This window comes from Lynx rufus, unplaced genomic scaffold (genome assembly GCF_022079265.1).
Source record: "Lynx rufus isolate CCGP_SWC_20201006 ecotype Redwood Valley unplaced genomic scaffold, mLynRuf1.p SCAF_8, whole genome shotgun sequence".
NCBI lineage: Eukaryota > Metazoa > Chordata > Mammalia > Carnivora > Felidae > Lynx > Lynx rufus.
The window spans coordinates 115,828,464-115,854,083 of NW_025814896.1; the positions used below are offsets into that span (position 1 = coordinate 115,828,464).

At 50.5% G+C, this 25,620-nt stretch overlaps 1 protein-coding gene across 2 annotated transcripts in view; it reads left to right on the top strand.

The window, feature by feature from the left end:
* GALNT14 (polypeptide N-acetylgalactosaminyltransferase 14) overlaps window positions 1-25,620 on the top strand; it is a 207,564-nt gene that overhangs the window by 126,194 nt on the left and 55,750 nt on the right. For both annotated transcript variants that reach the window (XM_047069469.1, XM_047069470.1), the window contains exon 2: window positions 5,210-5,379. In XM_047069469.1, coding sequence (XP_046925425.1) covers window positions 5,210-5,379 — 170 coding nt within the window. The remainder of the gene's footprint in view (window positions 1-5,209; window positions 5,380-25,620) is intronic.

The window sequence follows — 25,620 nt, forward strand, 5'->3', positions numbered from 1 at the left end:
TGGATAGAAAAGTTAGGGGCGCCTGGGTGGCTCAGTCGGTTGGGTGACCAACTTCGGCTCAGGTCATGATCTCGCGGTCCGTGAGTTCCAGCCCCGCGTCGGGCTCTGGGCTGACAGCTCAGAGCCTGGAGCCTGTTTCAGATTCTGTGTCTTCCTCTCTCTCTGACCTTCCCCCATTCATGCTCTGTCTCTCTCTGTCTCTAAAGTGAATAAATGTTACAAAAAAAAATTTTTTTTTGAAAAAAGAAAAGTTACTCTGTCGTGAGCAGTGTTTCCTCTTCTCTTACTACATGTATGGAAAGGTTTCCAGAGTGTTTGAATTCTTCGATGAACCCTATCAGACTTTTTAGTTGGTCTTGTTCTCCTGGACCTTTTATTATATGTTTTGCACTCCTCTGTGTCCATTTTTGACACTACGATGATGGTACCAGGGGTTAAGCCCTAGAAGACACAGTAGATATAGCTAAATGTCCAAAAGGTATGAGAAAGGTTAGAGTTGTATCAAATAGCCTGGGGGAAAAAACAGACCCAGAAGGGAGATAATGCCAGGAGACAGATTCTGGTTCAATATTAGAAAGAAACTTCTAGAAGTTGGAGTCCTTTGAAGCTTGGAGTGAGCTACTTGGGACCTCTGTGTCCCTGTCTGGACCCAGGAGGGGCGTCCACTGGGCAATGGAATGTTATGCTGGAGTTTCAAACATTGGATGGATAGATGAATGATCTCATCTTTAAATAATAAGTTATATCATTATTTTCAATTCTAATCTCCCATGTGTTAGCCTAACATATTCCAACCTTCCCACAGGAATCTGCCTGCAGAATTGTACCCTTCCTGCCATGGCTGGGCGGAGACTAGGTGCCCAGAAAGGAGAGTGATAGACGGGTGGGGTGATGGTGAAGGGGGCACAGAGACCCTTTGAGGGAGGAAGATCCCCATGCAGAGAAAGAAGTTGGCTGAGAAAAATGATGGGAAACACACACATAGTCTTTGAAGATGACCCAAGAAGATGGCAGTGAGGCTGTGATAAAGCAGTGTCACCTAACAGCTGGGAGCATAGGAGCTGGAGCCAGGCTACAGGGGTTCAAATCCTGGCTCTAGAACATACTACCCATGTGACATTGGGCAAGTCACTGAATCTCTCTCTGCCTTGGTTTTCCCAGGTGTAAAATGGGAATGGTCAAATTGGCATCTGTGATTGTCGGGATTAGATGTAAATGACATGTGATAGCCCCCCCCCCCCCAGAGTGTTAGTCCTTTTGTCATGGGGTAAGTTTGAGAAGTTTTATAATAATCAGCACAGTTCAGAATGGGACAGAGGCCTCATCAAGGGATAGAGACGTTCTCATTCTGATGGCGAAAAGGAAGAAACTTAGGGTAACAAGTGAACTGGTAGCTTGGGAAAGGAGAGGAGACAAGAGCATTAGTGGAAAATAATAGAGAGCCACATAATCAGCTCTAATAGTATTAATGCAAAATAATCAGTGTGAAAGTAGAACAGAAGGAGCAGGCCACGGATGGATGGAGGTAAGGGGGTTGGGGGTGTCTCATGAAAGTATGGTGGGAGGAAAGAAATGAAGCCACTTGGATGTTCTTCTGAGCTTTTGTCTTTGGTGCCAAATTATTTAAGCTGGGGTTTGGCTGACTTAATCAGGTATATTCTATAGAAAAGATTGTCTTTTGTTTTCTGTGTGTGGCATCGTGCTTACCATTAGAAACACACACACACTCCAGACTCAGTAAATTCTGGTCAGAAAGTCAAGTGTGATCTTTCTAGGGGGCAGCGGGGTGGCTGGATGGCGATGAGGGCCACACAGGAGGGGACACGGTCCTGGAGTGGGGTCTCGTAGGGGCTCGTGGGTGTGTGTTCTTGTTTAAGAGAGCAGTATCTCTTCCTGTAATAGGAAAGTTTGCGGAGGTTAAAGTGTGTGTTCAGGCACTGTCCCAGATGGTCACATGAGCCAGAAAGCAAGGAATCCAAAACCTGGATACCATGTGCACTCTGGACTCGCAGAGACTGAGCAGGGGGACTCATGCATTGAAGAGCTTGGAAACCAACTCCAAATTAGTTCCGGAAATATCTGGTGGAGTCTGGGACCCTTCAAAAATCCTGGGAGGGCTACAGCCACTTTGATATGGGGGCAGGCAGGGAAAGAGTGGCTGGCCCTTCCTTTGGGTCTGCCCCCCCCCCACCTCACTCCTCAAGGGGGGGTGGTTTCTCTGCCCACTCACTCTCAGCAGAGGAGATACCCCTGGCTTGTTTCCGTGGTAAGACAGAACAGACCGAGGTGTTGGGAGGTTCTAGGAAGGATTCAGTCACCAGTCCCTTTGCCATCAAGCTTGGGCAAGCCAGCCAGCTAGCCTCTCTATACCCATCCCTCCCTGTCCAGATGGGGTTGTGTGTGCATGCGTTCTGGGCCAATATGTGCAAGCTGCCTTGTAAAATAGAAATTGCTATTCGGATGGTAGTGTTAGTATTTTAAACACAGGCTCGCTATTATTTAATACATCCAGATATCATTATAGGAAAACCAAGCTCCTGGTGCAGAGAGATCCCCCCCACCCCCAAAGTGGATCCCAGGGCAGCAAAGTGTGAACCGGCTCTGTACATATGACCATGGGAAGGAGCAGTCCCCTCCAAGGATGCCTCTGACTGGTTTTTCAGACACTTTCCCTCGCCAGCCAGGCTGTTACTCTGGCTCTAGGCTTTCTGGGGGCCAGAATCCCAGCCAAGTTCCCATGGCACCAACCCCAAGGAGGCAGATCCTGGTGGGGACGTCAGAGATGCTTTGCTGCCCGGAGGGTGGTGATCGCCAGGCGGAGCAAACAACCCGGTCTTATGCCCTCTTGGTCCTGGGCCTGGTCTGGTGTGAATAGAGAGTAGGGGATGAGGCCAAGGGGTGTTTACCTGCCCTTTCTCCAGCCGCGGTGCCTCTCCACAGGGTCTGCCCCTCCAACTGCTTCATGGAGCTGTCCAGCCATGCCCCAGCACTGCCCCAGTTCAGGCTTCCCTTCCCACCAGCTTGGATTACTGAGGTCCCCTGCCAACTGGGCTCCTTATGGCAGTCTCTTCCCTCCACTTCGTCCTGCACATGTGGCCAGAGACCTTTCCGTTGGACCCGCTTCATACAGACCCAGCTGTGTTTCAGAGCTTTCTTTCCCTCGTGTGCTCTTTGCAATTTCCGCTTTGGGCCTCCCCATCCCTGAGCTAGCCATTCCCTGACCGGATTCCCCCTCCTCCGGGTCTTCCTGCCTTATATCTGGGTTTTCAGTATGCCTGTTATCTCCCCTCCCATTTCCTCTTAAGCAAAGCAAACTGTCCGCTCCTCTTTCAAGCACTAATTCATTTGCTACCTCTTCCAGGAAGCCCTCCCCATTTCCCTCACCCCTTTGGCATAGGTGTCATGGGTGTCTTCGTGCATGTCTCTCTGTGGCCTTGCAACCCCTCTGCAGCCTTCTGTCTCTGCATCTCCCCTCTGTGGCACAGAGCTCTGTAGGAACTTACCATGTAGAGAACTGCAGAGAATCTAACTGGGAATGAGCCAGTGCGAGGTGGTGTGGGGCCCCATGGCCCTTCTCTGCAGAGAAGGATGTCAGGGTCGCTCTGTAGTGATGTCCCAAGCATGGGTGACAGCTGTCAGGCTGTGACATTGCACAGCACAGGCCAGGGATCTCACACCCCACCCCCTGTATAGCAGCAGTATCCCAAGACATTAATAAGATCCATTATTGGATAAAAATCGCTGGTTTCCTAAGCTTCATTCTGTGCTATTAGCAGGAGAATGCTGTTTCAAAAGGAGATAACAGGAAGAGAGAGAGAGAGAGAGAGAGAAAGATCAATTACTAGATAAAATCAAGTGGTATCTGAGATAAATGTGTGCCCTGGCGAGCCGCCCCTCTGAGCTGCCTTCTGTGGGTGGAGCGCCTGCCCTAGCATGTGTGGGGCCTGCCCCGGGGCCTTCCTGTCAGGCTCCCCACGTACAGGAGGGCATCCTGGTCGGTGACGGGATGGACAGTACCCAGGCAGCTTTTCATACGCTTGCACAGCGACTAGGGTCAAAACACATAAGTGAGGATCTCATCCTTGGTGATGATGCCAGCCCCAGAGCCCCAGCCCCCACATTCCAGGGCAGAGTCCGGTCAATAGGTTCTTTCCAGAGACACAGAATGCTTTTTGCTTTGGCGAACCTGAAAGGGCTCAGTGGCTCTCCTCTAGAGGTGATGGTGTCAGCACCCACTGGGCAGTGGCCATCGAGGGAAGCATCCAGCTTGTGGAGGCTCTAGAAGCCCGCACCTTGCTGGCTGGGTGGAGAGTCTCCGCTTGGCTGCGGAGGTGGTGCGGGCAGGGCAGACGAGGCGGCCTGGCTCTGGGCAGGAGCCGTCCCCTCCCCGTGTAAATCTCCTCGCCTCCTCTGCTGTGTGGAGGCCCCGGAGGGCCCAGGAGACTGCGCTCCGCTTTGGGCCTCTGCCACCGTCTACCTGTGCAGACGAGCCTGTAAGCCTTGTGAAAACTCGTCTTCCCAGCTCAGCACAGAGCGTTTAGGGAGGATGGAACAAGATCCTGAGTACAGAAGCCACCTTCTGCATTCTCAAGCGCTGTCTCCACGTACGGTGAGGGACTGATGCTTCTTAAAAATAACCACAGAGTCCGGGGTTGGAGGAAGAAAGGAACACGCCAGGGTCCATCTGGTGGGTAGCACACCATTATAGATGGAGCGCCTACTTCTCATCTCTTCCTGTGGCACAGGGGGGAATGACACTCATTTTGCACCTGCTGTGTTGGCTCTTTTCAGCCAGGTGTTCTCAAATTACCCTGGAGAGCTGGCCTGTGGGGTCAGGCTTCTAGGACCCAAGTCCCGGCCCTGCCACTTCTGAACTGTGGGATCCTGAGCAAGGTACTTAGTTTATTCAGGCCGTTTTCTTGTCCATGTAATGGGAATGTGAGAACTGTCCACCTCTTAGAACTACTATAAGAAGTGGGTAAAGGTTCTTGTACAACACCTGCTACATAGCACTCAGCAAATGGTAGCTGTCTTCATTGTGTTGTTCTCTGTTATTGCTGCTGGGGGTGTTACTAACGTCCTACCTCTGGCCCCATCTTTGGGCTGGACTGTGCCAGGAAAACTCCGTTCTCTGCAGTTGGGCACTGACAGAGAGGGCTGATGGAGGGCTGGGAGCCATTCTCACGGACTGCCCGTTTGTGCTACACAGAATTTGGACACTGACTGGGAAGACCTGTGGGACCAGTTTGATGAGCGGCGGTATCTGAACGCCAAAAAGTGGCGCATTGGTGACGATCCCTATAAGCTGTATGCTTTCAACCAGCGGGAAAGCGAGCGGATCTCCAGCAATCGGGCCGTCCCGGACACTCGCCATTTGAGGTACTTCCCTGTTTTCCCCCTTATTACTCTCTGCCCTTCCCTGAGGTCATGACAGAGCCACAGCAGGCTTGATTTGCGCGGTGCCCATGCCAACAATGGGGGCGGGCAAACCGTCCCTGGCCGGCTGGATGCTGAAGTGTTGTGATGTGGTAGTTTACCCTCTCTGTGCTACTCACTGCTGCGAGGCATCCCCAAGGGCCTGCAGGGAGAATGGGGGGAGCCCCCTGCACCTTGCCTCCCTCACCGCAAAGTCACAGAGCACTAAAGACCCTGTAGCCTGGGCCTGTTGTCCCTGGCAGATTCCCACGGCCTGGCCTGGCTTTCAAACAGAGGGAGGGCAGGATGGGCAGATCCCCGGGAAGTCAGGTTGGTGGCCTCATCTGTCGCTGGGGGAGGTCCTTTCCTCTGACAGCCCAGGCGCACTTCGTCCTGTGAGATGGAAAAATCAGAGGGGCCTCTTTACATGCCATTGCTGTCTGCTTCAGAGCAGCCCGTTCACATGGCCTCCACTCTGCCATGTCCTTGGTCAGGCCACACCTTCGGATGGGCTGCGGAGATCAGGCCTGGAACGATGCAGGAAGGTTCTTTCTAAACAAGAAGAGCCTTTGTGACGGCACGTTGCCTCATTACCAATCCTTCCTGGAGTCGAAGCGGCCCTTTGCTTCCTGATGAGGCCTGAGTCAGTAGGTCAGCCTCGACCCCAGCTCCCCTGTGCTGGCCTCCTAGCCCACAACTGGGAGACCCAGCTGCACCAATGGCCCACGGGTACGAGTTTGTGTCTCCTGCAGGAATTTCACTTTGCACCAGCTTCAAATGGCAGACTGGCCTGTGGGGGGTAGAGGGCCTTGAAGGCATGGTTAAATTGAGAAGCTATATGGCTGGCATGAGCTTCTTAGCTTTCTACCTTTGTTTGGGTCTGCGGGTACCCACTTGTGGACATGGGTTTATGACCGGGGCAGTATGAATTTTCATGACTTATGAGGCTGGTCTGTCTGGTGGTGCTTAAGTTGGCAGTCTGTGAAGGCTGGTAGACTCAGTTTCCCCAACAAGGCCATACAACTCAGAAACCTTGACTTATGTAGCATGTTTCCCATGGAGCAGCTCAACCAGGCCTTGTCAGTGACTGTCATTCGTAAACAGAGCTGGAGTCCCGGTTGCCCCACATAAATAAAAGCCAGAGCGATGAGCTATAAGGTATCTGTGGCTTCTTCTAACTTGGAGGGTTTGTAAACTTAACTCTCTTCTTATGGTACCCACGAGACTCTTCCTTAGCAGCAGGAAGACCCCCACAGACAGAGATCCAGGGCACCGGCTGTGCCTCGAACACTCCCTGCTGCCGTCCTGAAAGCTTCTTAAAGTCAGAGTCTTGTATTATTGCTGTTAAAATTCCCCAGCACGTATCGTGTTCCCTGGCACCTGCTAAAATTTTCTTTAAAAATTAGATCATTTTATTTCCCTGAGTAGAGACTACACGTAGGAGAAGAGCAAATAGAACACAGAAGGCTGAGAAGCCCCACTGGTCCCAGGCAGGTCCCTCCTTGTCCTGAGTCCAGATGGCGAGACCCTCCGGAAGGACAAATGGATACTTCCTGCCGGGAAAGGAGCAGGTGCATCCGTGTGAGAGCTGTACCCCAACCTGCAGAAGGAGGGCAGGCGGTGGGGGTTCACTGACCAGACAGGTTCGAGGGGATGCGTTGAATAGGATGAATTTCTGCATTCACCCTGGTCTGCGATCTGAGAGGCAGAAATGAAAGCGGTTTACAAGGCTGGACATATGTGTTGGTTGTGGGGGAAGAACTGAGACTATTGCCAAGGACTCACGTTTACCGGGTCCTATTCAGGGCCCTCTGCAGCATGTTGCATTTGTTAAGTGAGTGTGATCTGCTGGCATGGCAGCAAGAGGAGGAGAGAGGATTTAGATGAAATCCAGGCCCCCTTTGGGAAGACAGAGGGGAAAAGTCTATCAGCCATATGTCTGCCTCAGGGCACTAACCTTGCCCTGTGGGAGCTGGGGTTCTGGGAGCAGAGAATTTCAGATTTGTGGATCCTGATCTGAAAGAGCAGGAAGAGGGAAGGACAGGTGATTGGGAATGAGGGCCAGGGATGGGGGAGGATGAGTGATTGGGAATGAAGGCCAGCACAAGGGACCCGGCCGCCATGGCAGTGGTGTTGAGCTCCAACTGTGTGCACAGCCCCAGGCTAGCACAAGGAGAGGCCATCTCCAGGCTAAGTCTGGTATGGGGCTGACCCTGTGACCACATCACTCTTGTGCTAATGAGAATTCCAGCAACCACCAGCAAAGCCCAGTGTTCTTCCCTCAGATGGGCCCCACTGGGGGGTGACCTTCTATCTCCAGGATCTCCTACTTCCAGCCCTTGCTTCCCATGGAGCCTGTGTCCAGGAGGTTAAAACCCCCAGCTAAGTCCCTTAATCCTGTGAGTCCAGCCTCCCTGTATCTTGACTTCATCCGGATGCAGTGCCTGGGGTCCTTCTTGGGCCCTGCCTGTCACAGCTCTGACCAGTTGTGTCCTCTGGTGGCCTGTATCCTACAGACTAGGGATTCAATCAGTGGTTGGCATTTGGGGCTGGATCATACTTTGCTGTGGGGGCTGTCTTGTGCATTGTAGGAGGTGGGAAGCATCTCTGGCTTCCACCCACTAGATGCCAGGAGCAGCCTCCACGTGTGACAACTCAGAATGTCTCCAGGTATCGCCAGATGTCTCCTGAGGGGCAAAGTTGCAGTGAGAGCCATTGCTGTTAAGCCAGCCCCACTTGTTAGCTGACTTCTCAAGAGGGAAACATCAACATGCATCAGCAGCCCCAGCAACAGGACAAGGCCTTTGGCCTTCTGGGAGACTCATCTTTGCTAGCACCTATTACAGAGCCTGGTGTGGGCTAAGATTTCCAGAAACGTTTGTTGAACAAATGAGAGGGGGGTTAAGCCCACAGAGACACTTGACTATTTCCTCCCATCTGCCTCATGTGCAAAGAGGGAAAGAGGGCCAAGAAGAAGCCCCCTTCGTCCACTCCCTCCATGCTCGGAGGCTTTAGATGAAGGGACAGGAGAACAGACTCAGTGAAAGGAAAAAGGCATTTTCCCTCATTACTGGAAAGAGAAGAGTGAAGAAACAGCATGGGGGAGTGGCCTGAGCTTATTAAATTTGCTTCCAATTTTCTTACTACAGTAATTGGATTCTGATTTATAGGATGCGTGCGGACAGCGCCTGAGACAGAACTATTAGCTGAGCATTAGAGCAAGCATTGCTGAGAGGCGGGCACTGGGGGGCATCACTCAGGTATCCAAAGATGCTGTGAGACTGAGGGAGGCAGCAGGTGGGGTGGGGGAGGAGGACGAGGCTGCCGAAGTTCTCACCCAACAGGCAGCTGGGCCTATGGAAAAGCCAAATGCGCTGACAGCGTGGAACCCCTGACCAGGACGTCGTGGCGGGGCAGCGTGGGAAGGCAGCCCCAGAGAGGCTGGGGGCTTCATTTCCCCATACAGGATGGAACAGTCACCTTGTTCTCTTGGTCCTCTGAGCCAGGGAGCCCAGGGTATTTTGTGGAGATGGCCGGGTTGCCCTGGAGAGTGGAATGACCAAGGCCAGCAGGCAGGCTTGGAGCTCCCCATTCCCGGGCTTCGTGGGGGTGCCAGTGAGTGATGTCCATACCCAGGATAGTTTAGAAAATGAGTAACTATGGTTTCAAGTGGATCCTTTGCTCATTCACCCTTTGAGTTTGACAGCCTAACCTTCCCATGCCCGCCCACATTTAACCTAATGCAGTCTTCACGGTCTTGAGATTGAAACATGCTGTCATCGGCCTTTAGACATGTCTTGGCCATAGCTCAGTTTCCCCATCCCTGGTCCAGGGCCTGTGAAAGGCGTGGGGACCAGGTGACCAGCAATGGCCTTTCGCACATCCCTGCTCCTTTCTTGGCTTTGTGTTCTCATTGCACTCAGACGAGGTGGCCTTAAAGCTTTATCAGTGCACAAGTCGCTGCAGTTGTACATAAGTGCGTTCTTCTATGCTTGGTCTTCTCTTTCCAGATGTATCCGCATACATGCACTCGCCTCTCCCACCCGCCTCCGTGGGAACCCAACAGTTGTGCTTGCATCGGAGCAACCTACTGCCACATTTTCCCCCTGAGACCCACAATCTTGTTAATGCCTACAAGAGCCTTAACTCCCAGGACACTTCCTAGGCCCTGCAGGGTCACGAGGATAAAGACGTGGCTGCCTTTATCGGGGTGGGGGTAGTGTGCCATGAGTAACTATTTCAGTGTAAGGAAGAGATAGCAGCTAGCTGGGGTGAGCCTAAAAAGATTTCCCAGGGGAGCTCTCCTGTTTATCAGGCACTGACTGGTCCAACAAATAGTCCTCATTTTCCAGGTGTTCCCCCCCCCCACCGCTGTCACCACATTTTGGTGGTAACAGCTGGATTTGCCATCATCCAAGTAGCACATAAAACATCTGGCAGACAAGAAGCCATTAAACGGAGGCTCACCCCTCAAGAAGGGAGGAAATATTTTGATAAAGCAAACGTGTATTTTTGCTGTTGCCTAGCAATACTTATTATGGGTTTGCTTTGATTGCAAGGGAGCAGGTGGCAGGGTGGACTGTGCCCATGAGCCGTGAGCTGCAAGACGTTACAGCTGGGAAGCCTCATTAGGTCACCTCCTCCTGGCCGGCTGGTTTGATTGTTCCCCTCAGCATACTCTCCCAGCCTTTGTCCAGTGCAGTGCTAAATGGTTCAAACAGTGGGATACCCATCGCTTGCCTGGAGAGAAAATTCCACACTTCGATACATCTCACCAGGAAGACATTTTTCCTTTGCTCCTTTTCATCCTGGGAAATGAAGGGGCAGTGGCCCAGTCTGGGATCGCCTTTCTCGCCTCCTTGTATTTACTCGGTTGGAATGGCTGCCAAAGATCATCATCATTTCTCTCCTTGTACTCGTCACTTAGCAGTAATAGGATAAAAATCGTTACGGCTGGAACAGCTAAGCATAAAAAATGTTCATATTCCCTCAGAGTCAAGCCTCTTCCACTAGCTTAGCACAGAGTTGGTGATTCTACATCGAGGCAGAGAGGAGGAGAGAGGAAACCCATCACAGCCACTTAGCTTTTGCAAACATGCTCTCCCCATCTGCTACGTTCTGATCCCTCCTGTGCACCATTTTTCAATATAGGAGTTGGTGAGCCTGTGGATAGTAGCTCTGAGTGCGCTTCACTCCAGAGCATCCTGGAATCCCAGGGAGCCTTGGAGGGTGGTAGCAGGAGGAGTTTCTGAATATCCTAGAAATGGTTCTGCAGGAGAACAGTATCTGCTACCCTGGGTGGCAATTTGAGTACCAGATACTGGGCACAGGAAGGGGTTCTCCCCAGGGTAGGAGTGGAAGAGAAGACATACAGGCAGAGATAGAAGGTGCTTCTGGGCCAGGATTCCTTATACTCCTGGTCCCCTGGGTCCTTGCCTGCTACCCCTGTCCCTCCATCATTGCCTGCTCTGTGAGTTTCAGGTGGATTTCCTGAAGAGGCAGCATCTCAGCCTTTGAAAGGGGACCAGTCAAGAAAACTTGGTGATGAGAATTCCTCTGAACAAACCGGATTAGCTAATGTGTTCTCATACCTTGTTTAAGCTCATTCCAGCTTTGACATTATGCGTCTCAATCATCCATTCATTTTCCCTTTCTTTTCCATTTGACCCATTCATTGAGCACTAACCACATGCCAAGCTCTACCCTAGAAGTTGGTCCCCACTCCCAGGGAGCTCATGGTCTATGGGGGAAATGCACATGGGACTGATTCCTGATACTCAACTGTGGATTGCTCTGAGGCCATATTTTTGATTCTGGAGCTAATGCACAGACTTCCTGTCCTTGATTGCCACGTGCCCATCTCCCACCCTGTTCTGGTTTTGGTGTTGCTATTACTGTCTTGGTCATGGAGCAAACCATACAAGTTTAGGAGCTTTCCTGTAAGAATGTCAAAACAGCATGAAGCTGGCCTACCCAGGAGAAGGCATTTACATGTGGATGAGAGGTGGAGGCTTTTCCGAGGAAATGGTATTTAAGCTGGGATGGAGGGTGACAGGTAGGGGGCAGCAGGCATCCCAGGTTGAGGGAACAGCATATGTGAAGAGGAGGAGATTGGTTGGAAGAGCCACAGTGTTATGTGTGAGTCAGCGTAATTTCCTTGGAGTGGGGATGACGGAGGGGAGAATAACTCTGAAAGGGAAGTGTGGGGCCGCATTGTAGCAAAGTGTTAATCCAGTCAACATTGGGGTGCCTTCACTTTTGTCTCAGCACTTCCTCATCATCTCAGCAACCCCCGGAGATGCCCTAGCTGGTACAGGGTCAGCTGAGCTCCTGCCAACAGGAAGGGGGACCAAGGTAGGACTGAGCAGAACTGTGCCAGGCAGCAGTGTTGCACGGGACCACCACCGCCACACACACCCCCCCCCCCGGCCCCCCGGCCCCAGAGGAGGGTAGGCAATGTCCAAAACCAAACTTGGCCTGAACTGGGGCTGATCCAAGGCGGGTGGAGTGTGATGTGGGATCCTCAGGGCGAGGATCCCCCTGGGGTGGGGAGTTTGCTCTGGGGTGAGGTGGGAGAGGCGAGAAGTGAGAACTGGTCCAGAGGAAAAAGTTGTTGATGGGGACTTGGAAAAAGAGTCTGTCCTTTACCGCCATCTGACTGCTGGGTTTAGGACTGAGCATCAGTCCTGGAGAGCAAGACTACCAGATGAAGCCTATACCTCGCTAAAGAGATCCAGGCTCAGAAGGCTTAAGGGACATGTCCAAGATCATACAGCTAGTCAATGCTTGGCTGAAACTCAAATTTTAAGATGCTTGGGGTGTGTGTGTATATATATATATATATATACACACACATATATGTATGTGTGTGTGTGTGTGTGTGTGTGTGTGTGTGTGTGTGTTTACTGGTGCTTGTGGGACAAGGAGAAGGAGAAGAGATGATGCTTGAGGACTCTGTTTCCCAATTCCCAATTAGTTTGATGTCTCTATTTTAGCTTTGCTTGGAGGCATAGATATAACATATTTCAGGTAGTTAACGGAGTCAATAATTTCTTCTGGTGTTCTGTCACCAAGACTAAGAAGGACCTGTGTGCCTTTGAAAGGCACTAAATGGCTTTGGTTCTGGAGCCCACATTTCCCTCACTCCCCGCTGGGTTCGCCTCCCTTATTGCATGCTGCCTGAGGAAGGAGGTTATGGAAAGAGATGTGGAAAGAGACGGAGAAGTGTGTTCAGGACCCAGGAGGGGAAACTGATTTGGAATGAAAATACTGCCCCTGAAAAATTTATCCTACAGATTATTGAGTCTTAGGTTATTAGGTGTCAGCCTTAAAAGTTAAACAGCAAAGGTTATCCAGCAACAAATGAGCTCATTCAGGAATAGCAGAGACATTGCCATTTGGGACATACAAACCATGGGGAACCATAGGCAAGTCTGGAACGCTAAGGGAGGAGCATCCTTCTGTAGAAGAAAGGAGGAGGTTGGGAAGGGTCGTTCTGAACAAAAGTTGACATTCCTTAGTACCCTCCACAGGCCACCAGTACCTTCTCAGCAGTGGGCCCCTCCCCCCCGGAAGACTTTTCCCTTAAGCTAGCCTTGAGAACAAGCGACCTGTGCTCACAGGGGCCAGTAACACCAAGGGGAAGGTGGCATCATTCTCTCCTCCAAATTATTTTTTTTCTGGTTGTTTTTGGGGTGTACCCTTTTAAGAAGGCAGAAGGCTGAGGAGGAGACCCTGGATTTGCACTCTGCATTCTGGGGTGTTCTCTTTAGTGCTGTCATGGACACCCAGACAGCTGGAGTTCTGAGGGAAATAGAAGGCATTGTTGAGCTTGGCTGTGGCTCTTGCTTATGTCATAGGCTGTATTGAATTCTTTCACTTCTGCAGCTTTTGAAATATCCCCGCAAGACCAAAATACACACCAAGACCCAGAACCTCTCTCCATCTTTTCTTAAGTAAACTTTGAATCAAAGTAGCACATATATACAGCAAAGCTGACAGTTCATACATGGACCGCTTGAAGAAATTTCCAGAGAGAACATGCCCACATTCCCACATCAAACATCTCCCTCAAGGAAAAGAAGACACTTGGGGTGCCTGGCTGGCTCAGTCGGTTGAGCGTGGGACTCTTGATCTCGGGGTTGTGAGTTCAAGCCCCATGTTGAATGCAGGTTACTTAAAAATCAAATAAAGAAAGAAAGAAAGAAAGAAAGAAAGAAAGAAAGAAAGAAAGAAAGAAAAAGAAAGAGAGAGAGAGAGAAAGAAAGAAAGAGAAAGAAAGAAAGAAAGAAAGAAAGAAAGAAAGAAAGAAAGAAAGAAAGAAAAAGAAGACTGAGTTTCAGCCTTCCAGAACCACCCATATGTCCCCGCGCCTACTCCGCACCATAGGTAACACGATCCAGACTTCGAATGCCATTGTCTAGCATTGCTTGTTTTTGAACTTTATATATAAAAATGGGCTTCCACGGTATGTACTCTTGTGTGTCTGGCTTCCCTCAAAATTATATGCGTGAAATCTAGCCACATTTTGCGAGACACGGCGTGTTTTTTCTCATTGCTGTATAGTATTTCTTTGTATGTTGCAATGTATATATCTTCTGCTTTGAATGCTCCTTTGGGCTTTTTCCAGTGTGGGGCTCGTATGATCCATGCTCCTTTGGTTAGTCGTGTCCTTGTCTTTTGGTGAACATGTGGACGTGTCCCGAGAAGCATTGGTACATGCTGCAAAACCCCCAGTGAAACTGTCACACCTGTTTCCACCCCACCGGCAGCACATGAGAGGTCCAATTGCTCTGCGTCTTTGCAGTGAGGCACTAGTGATTGGCGGTCGGTCTCACTTGAGGCCTTGAGAGGTTGAGTTGTGCTATCTCACCATGGTTTCAGTTTGCCTGTCCTCATGGATCAGTGACGTGGACCACCTTTCGTAAGGTCATGGGCCGCACCACTACTCGGTCAAGTGTTTCATACCTGCTCTCTTCACCTTTCTCGGCCCTTTGGCCAAGAGCCAAGCACGAAGCCTGATTTTTAGTTCATTCTCAATAACCTGCTTCTCTTCTGATTGTTTTCTGACGTTTTCTCGCACATTGTGGCAGTGTGAGAAAATGGAGGGGAACCCCTGGACTGAGCGTGGGAAGCCCTGAGTCCTTTCCAAGATAGTGGCCAACTCTTTAGCTATCAGGGTATCTGCTTCCTCACAGGAAAGAAGAGAGAAGTAGCTCAGAGATGCTTATTAAGGTCACTTCCAGCCCTGTTTGCTGGTTGAAAACACTTCTGGTAAGAATGTGCAGAAACTGACTTAGGAACTGAATCTGATTGGAGGCTATTTCCAGAAGCACGGCTCCCTCCAGCTCAGCAGCACCTCTCCTCCCCCTGGGGATAAATCCTTCCCCTCACACACTTCCCTTCCTAAGGGGACTAGAGGGCCTGCAGGACCTTTAGAGCTGTCCTTTATTGCCACTCTTGTGTTCGGTCACCATTACCTCCCAGCACTTCAAAAAACGATCGTCTGGTGTGATGTACCCCATTGTGCCTCTAATGCCAGGAAGAAACGGGCCTAGCAGAACGGGCTCGAGGACATCCTGGGAGGCTCGGGCAGCTGGCACCATTCCTAAGTAAGATTGGAACCTCGGTGAGTCCTCAGAACAAGAGTGGCCACACCTCGTCTCTCTAGGAGACTTCACCGAGCGGTCTCACATCCCTGTCACATGACCTTAATAGCGTCTGGGTGAAGGGGACACCGCCACCTCACAGGGGAGGAAACAGAGCCCAGGCACCGTAACTGGTGGACTGAGTGGCAAGGCTAGGTCTCCTTGCCCTGTGAGCATTGAGCTACGTACGGCATGTCTGCTGGTTGCTAGCTGCTCCTCGGGTGGGTTACTCAAGCTCCCCAAGCCTCAGTTTGTCATCTGTGAAATGGGAATAATAACCACACCCAGGGATGCTGTCAGGGTGAGGCAAAATAATCCACGTCGAATGCTGAGCATGGTCTTCAACTCCTAGTAAGCACTCGTGACTGTTAGCTGTGATGAGTTGCCAGAATGGTCTTAATACCAGGATCAGCATTAGCACCCAGGCCTTGTGATCTTTCCAGGCTCCGCAGCAGGTCTGGGAGGCAGTGGGGAGAGGGTGCCAGCCCCGAGGGAGCAAGGAGCTGCGGGAATGAGTTTGGAGAGGTCCTGGCTCCGCGCCCCATCCTCCACCTCTGAGTTGGGGTGTGCTCCAAGAACAAGGTGGTGCGGGGGTGGAGAGGGTGCGGGCAGAGAAGTTCTGCACAGAGCTTCCTGCCTCAGCCTTGGCTCCTGGCGCCAAAACACTTCGCTTGCCTGAATGTCAAACTTACTTTAAAAACCAGAGTGCAAAATAAGCAATGAGGCAATCGCGATGCCCCGTCTGGTGAAATGTGTACTTTTAAAATAGTGGGGATGGAAGCCAAGGCCAGCAGAGGGAGTGATGTAAGGGCCGGGGGCCAGGAAGTGGAACCGTGTCTGACGGGAGATGAAAAGAGCAGAGGAGGTGACAGCTGTGGGCAGGCGGCTGTGGAAAGCTGGTGCTGGCCAGGGTGACAGACAGTGGGATGGAGTGACGCGAGCAGCGGGCTGGAAAAGCAGCTGAAGGATGCACGATGTGACAGAAGAAGGGGGACCCACGGAGTCATGTAGCGGCCAGAGTTCCGTTGGAGTAACAAGGGCAGGATCGGCTAATGCCGCTGTAGTTATCCTTGGTATCCCTGATGCAGCAGGAGGAACCCTGATGTTTGACTGGAACACATGTATCCAGACAGCTGTCACCTTCTGCCCCCACCATGACTCTAATGCTAACCAGAGCAGTATCTGCTCTCCCGATTCTTTGCTCTTCTGCATTTCTCCTTGATTTGTCAGATGGACACATTTATTCCTTACCCCAAGCCTCGCTGAGCCCACTGCCACCATCTCTCTAGACAGCAGGCACCCGCTTTGCTCTCACCTGTCCCATCTCAGGATAGGTCCCGCTGTTTACCTATGACGCACGCCCAAACCTTTGGAGCCCGGCTTTGTCTGCCCTCATTCTGTTGACTCTGTCTCCCAGACAGCCCTTGGGCGCTGGCCTTGCTGCCACGCTCCGTGGCTGTCCCCTCTCACCTGGGTGAGTGCAGCAGCTGCCTACCGCCCTCCAGCATGGCGCTGACTCCTCACCCGTCCATCCTCTCCTGTTCTTCCACGGAGAGCTTTCCAAATGCAGACCCTTTGCTCCCCATCTGAGATCTTTCAAATGTTGCCGGCTCACTTCTTCCCCAGCCAGCCAGGGCTCGCGGCTGCCCGACTGTGCTCGAGGCTTCATTCCTGTTCGTCTTTGCTGCCCTGTCTGCTCAGGGCATCCTTCTATGGGGTCAGGGAGTGCTCTCCAGGAAGACATCTCACCCTCTTGGGCTAAGTTCAGAGGCTCCTTCTCACTCCCATGCTCACCTCTGAGCACTCATTACCCTGAGGGACACACGTCCTCTCCCCCCTGTGACCTAGAGCAACTTGGGGCGGGTATGCCAGCAGAGTGCCCGGCACTCAGCCTTTCATCGGTACCCGCTGAGGGACTGTGGACTCAAAGGGCATCTCGCTGGATTCACTCTCAAACTGTCTACTGAAAACATGAGGGTTGGGAGTGCAGGTGCGGGAAAGAATCCTCCGGAACAGAGGGAGGAAATCAAATCACGGGAAATTTAAAACCACCTTCACTCAACAAAGGATTCTCTGTGTTAGCGCATAAATCCGGGACCACAAACAGCCAATGTTTATTGATCAAACTATTCCCATGACACATGGTAGGCACCTTGTATATGTTCTCCCGGCTAAGCCTCCCAGCCACCTTGCTGTGATTCGGGTTTAGAGATGAGGACATTGACTCTGGTCGGTTGACTAACTTGCCTTGAGGACAAGAAGAAGTAAAAAAGTGGGCCCTGCCCACGGAGAAGACAGTATAGCTTTGCAGACAACGGAGTAACTCCCACGAGAAGGGTGGTGGTAGGGGCTGACGTGGGTGGCACAAAAGCTATAATTTCGGCAGCCCTGGACAGGAAGATGGGGGTGGGGGTTGGGGATGGGGAGGCATGTGGAGATTGTGCTGGAGGTGAGTGAGTGAACCAGGTTAGCAGGGCTGGAAGGTTCAGGCAGGGGAACTGTGGGGCAAGGCTGGAGGTTAGCCCGATGGGGAGACCTTGGGATGCGGTCAGGGCTTGGCTTCAAGGAACAGAGTGAGGGTAGGGACAGTGGTGTGTGAAGCATGTGTTAGGGACATTAGTGTGGAAAGCAGGGAGGAAGGAGATGAAGGGGAGACTCTATAGGCGGAAGAATAGTCTAGGAGCTGAAGGGTGTGGACCCAGCTTGGGCAGATGGAAGTGAGAATGAAAGGTGGGGTGGAGGCAGAATGTGGGGCAGGGCTGACTTGGGGATGGTTGGATGGACTGCCTAGGAGGGCTTGGGACGGTGTGGGAAGGCTTTGCTGCTTACCTCCCTACCTCGGACCTTCCAGGGGGCACACCGTTGTCAGTCCACCAGAGAAGAAGAGGTAAGGGACACTTGGCCCTCAACCAGACCATTCCTGAGCTCGGTGGGCTGGGCCTGGATACATTCCTGGAGTCACTAGACCACAGGTTTTATCTCAGCTACTTCAGTCTGAGGACTGAAGGCAAAAGGTAAAATGAAGGACTGACTATTCTCTGATCCTTTAGCTGGAAAGTCTGAGAAATATCAGGAAATAATAGCTCAGGGAACATCAAAGGGAGATGCCATTCTTTAGCAGGGGAGATACTTGTTATTTTTCCCTCTTTCCAGAACCTTCCAGCATGTGCCCTTCAAGACCAAAGACAGAGAGAAAGGCCAGTGTGAAATAAAGGCTGGGAGCCCGCAGGTCAAATGACCATCCAAGGGTCCCGTAGTGGAGCCTGTGAGAGCGCAGAGCCGGGAGTCAGCCCACCTGGTTTTAGATGGAGGCTCTGCTGCTTTCTGACCTGCCCTCACAGTCCCCCCCAGAATGAGAGAGGAGGAGTCCCAGCACCTACCTCTGAGAATCATTGCGCAGATCTAAAGCTCTTGGAAGGAGACCTGAGACGGAGCCAGGGTTTAGTAGGTGTTGTCTGTTATTACTATTGTGTAATGTGATTCAAGCAGGGCTAAAATAAGACTTGAAGGAGCCCTCGTCCCAGACACCGAGGAATCTTTTCCAGAAACATTTCGAAAATAGGCCTTGGCCCACCTCCACACTTCCTGGTCCCAGCTACACTCTGCACTTGCCTTTTGAGCACATTATCCCCTATGTGTGTGCACACGCACATATGCACACACTCCCAGGCACACGCACACACGCACATAGCTGCCATCTGGGTGGTGCCCGCTACCAGCTAACACAGATCCTGGCAGCAACCCAAGAGAGGGCTCTTTGCTGCCTCCCGAGAGCAGTTCCTCATCCTGAAGAGAAGGCACTTCTGTCTACCCATGGTTTCCCCCGAAACGCAGGGTCCCAGTGATTTCGAAGGAGCTGGTCAACATAACACAGCCGAATCAGTTGTCTGGAAAAAACAAGGAAAGGGGTCCTGTGCAGAGTGGAGCAGTGGCCATTTCTACGAGGCCTAAATACAGCCCCAGGCAGCTGTATTTCCTAGTCAGGGGTACATCCTGAGCCCAGGTTGTATGGGCAGCAAAAGTGTGGGAGGAAGTAAAAAATTGGGATAGGAGATTGGAAAAACCATACTGACATATTAGCATCAGCACCCCCCAAGAACGGAGCAGGGGCTGCTGGGTCCAGAGCCGAGTGGAGATGGCCTGTCCTCAGTGTCTGGTGTCCATGCCATGGCGGGGGTGGTCAAACACAGCCTCATATAAATTAGTGGACGGATCTTTGAGCTGTACTTTCACATGGGAATCAGTGCAACTCTGATTGTCGGTGTTGGGGGAGAGAGGAGGCCATGAGAAAGATTTTCTTAAAGCTTAATTTTACAATTTAAAGAGTTTTTAATTATTATGAAATTAAATAGTGTTTAATTTTAAATTAAATAGCAGCCTTAGTGTTTAAACCCCTTCATTTTTTTTTTAAATTTTTTTAACGTTTCTTTATTATTGAGAGACAGAGAGACAGAGCATGAGCAGGGAGGGGCAGAGAGAGAGAGAGAGACAGAATCTGAAGCAGACTCCAGGCTCTGAGCTGTCAGCACAGAGCCCGACGCAGGGCTCGAACTCACAAACCGCGAGATCATGACCTGAGCCGAAGTCGGACGCTCAACTGACTGAGCCACTCAGGCATCCCAAACCCCCTTTCTTTTATGAAATGATATTAGAGGATGGGGTCTTTAACAGATATCCTCTCCTGCAAAATAAAATGTTGCAAATCTAGTAACGATCTTTATAATTTTTTAAATGTTTAATTAGTTTTGAGAGAGAGCACACCAACGGGGAGAGAGGAGGGAAGGGGACAGAGGATCCAAAGAGGGCTCTGTGCTGGCAGCAGAGAGTCTGTTGCAGGGCTCAGACTCACGAACCGTGAGATCACGACCTGAGCTGAAGTTGGACACTTAACAAACTGAGCCACCCAGGCATCCTGGTCTTTATAATTTTTTGAGTTTTATTTTACTCCTACAAAAGAACCCATCATCTAGAAACCATTGCCTGACACTAATACTAAAATCTGAAACTGGATTGCCTACAAGCTAAGGTTCAGTAATACCAAGGACAGTGATGTCCAATGGAAATAGATGTAAGCCACATGGGTACTATAAAATTTTCTAGTAGTCCCATTTTAAAAGCAAAGGAAACAAGTGAAATTAACTTTAATGATATGTTTTACTTAATTCAGTATACCCAAATATTTTGACATGCCATGAGTGTGATGAACTATTTTGCATTCTTTTTCATACAAAGTCTTTGAAGTCTCGTGTGTGTTTCACACTCTAGTGCCCAGTGTCCGCCACATTGGACAGCATGAGTCCGGGTGAAGAGGGTGTCTGGGCCATGTCTGGCATCCCGGTCAGGTAGCAGTCAGTCTGTCCCATCTCCCTTGTGGACGCCTTGTTCCTCGTCCCTGAGACTTTGGTAACCAAGAGGAACATTCCAGCCCTGTAAACACAGCTGGGTATTTCCTGTGCTACACAGAACACGCCAGAGCTCTGCACAGGCACCAGATGACTGTCCCAGCTGTGTCCCAGGACAGCCATCGCCCGAGGCTCCCAGTTTTTGCCACTGTGGCTGCATACTCCAGCTTCAGTTTTGGTGACTTGTCTGGTATCTCTTCTCTGTATGACTGACCTTGGCACCTGGCTCATCTTATAGCCCAGCAGTTCCCTTGAGCTGGTGTCACTCATAACTTGGCAAGGGACAGTGTCCTCTCTGGCTTTGCCCCGGTGGGAGCCCACCTACTTCCTCCCTCACTCACGCATCCACTCATTTCTTCAGACACGTGTTGTGTATCTACTGTGCTTAATCACCGTGCTACGTTCTGAGGTCACAACCACAAATGTGTCCTTGTTTTTGCTACAGCTGACAGTACAGGGGACAGAAAAGTAAGTTCGCAGTGTTTGGTAATAAATTACAGAGGTGTCCTGGGGGGGGAAAGTATACTTCCATACACTGGAAAAGCCTTGGGAGATCAAGAAATGCTTTCTGGGGAAAGTAACTTCCAAGCCAAGATTAGAAGAAGAGAAGACTGCCTGGCCTTGGAAGAGAGGAGAGTACATTTCAGACATGCAGGAGGGAGGCCATGCCTGCAGAGAAGTCCGGAGAGAGAAGGAGGGGGGTCAGGCAGAAGAACATGGCAGAAACTAGGATCATGGAGGGGAGGAGTCAGAAGTGGTGCTGGGTCACTGGGATGGTAAGCCGTGATTAGGAGTTTCAACTTTATTTCATGAGCAGTAGGGCAGCATTGAAATGTATTAAAAATTGGCAGTATGGAAAGATCATTCTAGCTGCAGCATGCAGGATAGATTGGAAGGAGATAAAGCCAGCTTGGAAGTTGCTGCAGTAATCCAGAGAAGACATGATGGGAATGTAGAGAAACAGCCAGGTGGAGAGTTAAGTAAAGATTGGTGGAACTAGGCCTTTAATTAGGTTGGGGGGTGGGGGAGAAGCAGGATTCAAGAATATCTCTTGGGTTTGGGCACACTGTAGATGGTGATCTGGGGAACACAAAGGGCTCAGCAGGCTTGGCCGAGGTGCTGGAGGCAGAGGGTGGGTGAAGAGGTCACCTCATGGGGACATCCAAGAGAAGGTGCTCATCAGGATGAGGGATAAGGTTGGGGTCATTAGAAAACAGATAGGAAATTGAAGCCTTAGAAAAAAGTTGAGTAATCCAAAGAAGAGCCTGAAGAGAAGATGGTTTAAGAGAATTTGGGGGGGAACACTAGAATTTTAGATGAGGGAAAGAAAGAAAAGGAGAACCCAGAAGAGACAGCCTAAGAAGAGAATAGCCACACTAAGGTGATTTCACGAAAGCCAAGAGCAAAGAACCAAGTATTTAATAAAATGTGTGACCCTCAGTGTCAGATGCTACAGGGATAACAAGTAAGACAAAGACTAAAAAGTTTCCATTAGAGGTAGAGATGTACTAGGGACCTTGGTGGTAGGATTTGGCAGGGAGAGGGTGGTTAAAGGACACTGAGAGGCAGAAGTGGATAGTGACCCCATGTGGACTGGAGCCTTGGGCCTCTCTGTATCATCTGACAGCCCCCCGCCCCCAATCTTGGTTGCCTTAAGGAAACAGCAAGTTCAGTGGTAAGGCCCAGAAGATCTTAGCTTGACCACTAACTAGCAGGGTGGCCTTGGGCAGGTCAGTGCACTGTTCTGGGGCTCCGTGTCCTCATCTGAAAAAAGAGGGAGCTAGAACCAACATTTTCTAAACCTGTGTCCCACAGAATTCTCTTTAGTAGGATGTTAAATGCTATGCTTTACTCATCATATACCCAGTAAATAGCTGAGTTCTCATTATAGGCAAGGGATTGTAGGATGGGGGGGGGAGGTGCAAGGGTGGGGAGAGGTCAGGTTCTGAGGTCAAATCTTGGTAAACAATAAGCTCGCACAGGTTTCAGAACATTTACCATGTTCATGTTCATCGATAGATCATGAATAAGGTGATCTAGTATTTTTCCAGTATTTCTCATTTGCCCAACTGATTTGACATGTGTACACATTATTCACAGAGCATGCATGGGCTTCTCCTGGAGACACTGTCCAACAGCTCGTGGTGTAGGGAGTGCCTAAGCAAGTACTCTCTAGTGTTGCAGGAACTCAGGGGTTTGTCTGGAGCCAAAAAGCATAGGGGCACTTGTACCCCAATGTTTATAGCAGCACTTTCAACAATAGCCAAATTATGGAAAGAGCCTAAATGTCCATCAACTGACAAATGGATAAAGAAATTGTGGTTTATATACATAATGGAATACTACTTGGCAATGAGAAAGAATGAAATATGGCCTTTTGTAGCAACGTGGATGGAACTGGAGAGTGTGATGCTAAGTGAAATAAGTCATACAGAGAAAGATACCATATGTTTTCACTCTTATGTGGATCCTGAGGAACTTAACAGAAGACCATGGGGGAGGGGAAGGGGGAAAAAAAAGTCAGAGAGGGAAGGAGCCAAACCATAAGAGACTCTTGAAAACTGAGACTACACTGAGGGTTGATGGGGGGTGGGAGGGAGGGGAGGGTGGGTGATGGGCATTGAGGAGGGCACCTGTTGGGATGAGCACTGGGTATTGTATGGAAACCAATTTGACAATAAATTTCATATTAAAAAAGAGAGAGAGAGAGAAAGGTCTTCCAGCTGCTGAGGGCTGCAAAATAAAGTAGAAGCAAGACTGAGCCAGACTCTAGGGGAGTCCAGATATCCTGGCCTCTTACATCATAGTGCTCTCCTTCCCCAGTTAGCTTCCCAGTTGTCAGCAAAGACCCAATGGGGCCCTCTTACATTGCCAGGAAAATGGGCTTGCAGTGCTGTTTTCTGGGAACACTGTTCTGATCTACAGGCTGCAATGACTCGGATGGTGGAAGTACCCTAGAATGGTCAAGATGTAGGTTTTCTTAGAAATCTGATTGTGCTGGGAGTAGGTGGCCGAGAAATCAAGGAGGGTACTCTGAGGAGGCAGAAGTGAACTGCAGGCCCTGAGCTGGCCTGACAGGTAGAGTCAACCAGGAATATGGTGATGTTGGTGCAAGGGAAAGCGTTTGTTGGCCTAAGTAGGCTCACCCCGAGATCAAGTCCTCTGTTAAACGGCCTTATGTTCATGGAGGGGTGTCCACGACACCATCTAGGTCAACCTTTCTGCCAGAGAATTAAGCCTTAAAGCCCCAGGACATCCACTGTATGAACTGAATTAACTTCTCTTCCGTGTATTTGGAAGGCTACTATTATGTACCATCCATGGGAGAAGTGAGAAGAGAGTCAACAATTTTCTATGTATTGTGTGGTTCATATTAAGAACCGCTGAGGGAGCTGAATCTATAAAAATTGGAAGAACCCCAAAAGGTACCACTGGGCACCCACACCTAGATCATCCAGTGGAGTGGAGGTGTGGGGGCTCTGGGAGCACTTTGTGGGGAGAACCATGATGCAATGGCTTAACTCTTCCACCAACTACCCAAGAGAATTTGCCTTTGAACCCAGTGGACTGACAAACAGCTGCTGAACTTGTTTTTCCAGGTAGCTAAGGGTACTTGTATTCCTTGCCTATTGCTGCATAACACATTACCCACAATTTAGTGGCCTAAAAGGATGTTTATAATCTCATTTTCTGCGTGCCAGGCATTCAGGCATGGCCCAGGTGGGTCCTTGACTGTTGGCTCTCACAAACAGTGATCAAGAGTCAGCAAGAGCCGCTGGCATAACTGGGCATAACTGGGCTGAACCCTCATCCAAGCTCCCTCGTGTGGTTGTAGGCAGGATTCAGTCCCTCACAGGCCATTGACCAGAGGCCACGCTCAATTCCTTGCCACGTGGGACTCCCCAGCATGGCAGCTTCCTTCACCAAAGTATGCAGGCCAGAAAGATGGATGCCCAGTCTTTCCTAACCTAATCAGAAGCGGTATCCTGTTACTTTAGCTGTATTCTGTTCCTGAGAAGCCAGTCCCCAGGGTCAGCCCACTTCCCAGAGGAGGGCACTACACAAGGACTTGGGGGGTGGAGGCCATCTGCTGCCCACCACAGCACCCAGCCACGTTTCTAGGCAGCTCGCTTCCCTGCCCTGAGGGCTCACGAAACCCCTTGCCAGAATACAGGAACTTAATAAAGTGTTCACCAATTAAAATGTGGCAGCATAATGGAGTAGCAGATCGCAGTGACTCTAAGTGCCTTTAATGCGATGCAGGATTTCTGTAATACTAAGTGAGGACAGATGCTGAGGCAAGACCTAGGAGCAGTATATGTTTATGTGGATGAACAAATTAATCTGCATGTGAAATCCCAGTGAAATTGACATGAAATAAAAATTTCATGCCTTACAGTGTATCAGTGTTGCCCATGAAATGAGATTAAAAGGAATTTCTGATTTTACAGTTGTCATACTTTTCATACTGCTTGCATTTTTCTCTTCTAAAGACTTGGGCTTGGACCTAGAGGCCAGGCAGAGGTTTGGCATTTTATACCTTTTGGGCCATCTTCCTTCTCCTCATGCCTGGGAGCAGGCTTCCTTATGTAGAACTGAGCCAGGAATGTATTGGATGGTCTCAGCTCTGAAAACGGAATCTGTGATCGTAAACGCTGGTGGCATGTTCCCTGTCGCTGTCGTTAGGCAGCTGACATTCTGGAAAGCTCCCTTGGCTAAGAGCTTTGCCCTCCTCATTCTTCCTCACACGCACCAGCTTTGGGGTGCGTGTTGGCATCTGGGGGAATGAGGGGGAGAGATGGCATTCTCTCTGAGGCCTCTTCGGGGCTGGAACCATGACATGGTGAGACAAGACAAAGGTTGGGGAGGGATAGAGGATGTGCCACAGGCCCCTGCACCTGGGAATCCACAGACTGTCGCTCCCTCGGGGACAGTGTTCCCCCAGGAAACTGGTGCCACCCTCACTTTATGTCTTACAGCTGTGTTTCCCTTGGCCTTTGTGGCCATAGAGTTCAGGAAATGGAACATACAGAGAAGACAGCCCATTCCGTTTCTCTGCCTCAGTCTGACCTCTGCAGTGTGTGTGGGTCTGAAGGAATCAGAGGGAGGGGAGCAGCTTTCCGTTTAGGAACACGTATTCACGAATTGCCCCTCCC